This window comes from Volvox carteri (genome assembly GCF_000143455.1).
Source record: "Volvox carteri f. nagariensis unplaced genomic scaffold VOLCAscaffold_139, whole genome shotgun sequence".
Lineage (NCBI taxonomy): Eukaryota > Viridiplantae > Chlorophyta > Chlorophyceae > Chlamydomonadales > Volvocaceae > Volvox > Volvox carteri.
The window spans coordinates 12,766-13,639 of record NW_003307682.1 but is presented as its reverse complement, the minus strand read 5'-3'; the positions used below and the strand labels follow the sequence as shown (position 1 = coordinate 13,639).

General features: G+C 63.8%; 1 protein-coding gene across 1 annotated transcript in view; it reads left to right on the top strand.

Annotated features, from left to right (window-relative positions):
• Positions 1-874, top strand: part of VOLCADRAFT_100696 (uncharacterized protein) — a gene marked incomplete at both ends in the record, with an annotated part of 5,864 nt that overhangs the window by 2,871 nt on the left and 2,119 nt on the right. The window contains 2 exons of the mRNA XM_002959226.1: positions 96-198; positions 273-669. Coding sequence (XP_002959272.1) covers positions 96-198; positions 273-669 — 500 coding nt within the window. The remainder of the gene's footprint in view (positions 1-95; positions 199-272; positions 670-874) is intronic.

The following is an 874-nucleotide window of genomic DNA, read 5'->3' as shown; positions in this document are numbered from 1 at the left end:
ATTGACAGAGTGTATAGACTGTAACCATTTGACGGCTAATGATGATTTCATGGCCCGTTGTTCTTGTCCCGCGCCCATTCTTCTTTATCCCACAGCCACAGTACTCGAACGAGCCGTCTCTAAGTTCCATTCCGTCTCCGACCAAAGACGGCCTGGTCCGCCCCACCTCCGAGACCTCCTACCCTTCGTCTACCAGTGGTGAGGGCAGTGGGTGCTTGGAGAACGCTGCGGGGCCGGCTTCTGGGCCCGTACCAGCTTTCCCCGCCGTGCAGGAAGCAAACGGCAGCCTGGCCGCTGCTGCCGCCTCCGCTGGTGTTGGCGGGGGCGGGGGCAAGGGTGGGGCCCGGGGCGGGGGGGGGGGCCGGGGCCCCGATCTGGCGGCGGCGAAACGCGTTTGTGGAGTGGGCGAACACGATGCATCACGAAATGGTGGTTGAAGAGCAGCCGCCTGGCGGAAGCAGCACGAGTGGTGGTGGTGGTGGCGGTGGCAGTGGCAACGGTAGCGGCAGTGGTGTCCCTGGCGGAGGTATGCCTGGACATGGCAACACGGTGGCAGGCGGGGCAGGCGGCACAGAGCAGCACGCGTCATCATCATCGGGCTACAATGTTCCCTTGGCGCTTGCGGCGGACACGCTGCCACCGGAGGGTGTGCAGTTCCAGTATGCGCCGGTAGGAGGCCTTGGAGGGTGCCCTTGGTGGGGAGCGCGGATTAGTTGCTGGTCGGTCGGTCGGTCTGTCGGTTGGCTGGTTGCTCGGGAGTCCATGACAGCTCGGTAGGATTGGAGGCAGTGGACGCGCTGCATCTTCCACCACCATGCATAGGTGTGTGGCGCCGTGTATGGTTTGCAAAGCCAGGTGACACTGGCACCCGCAT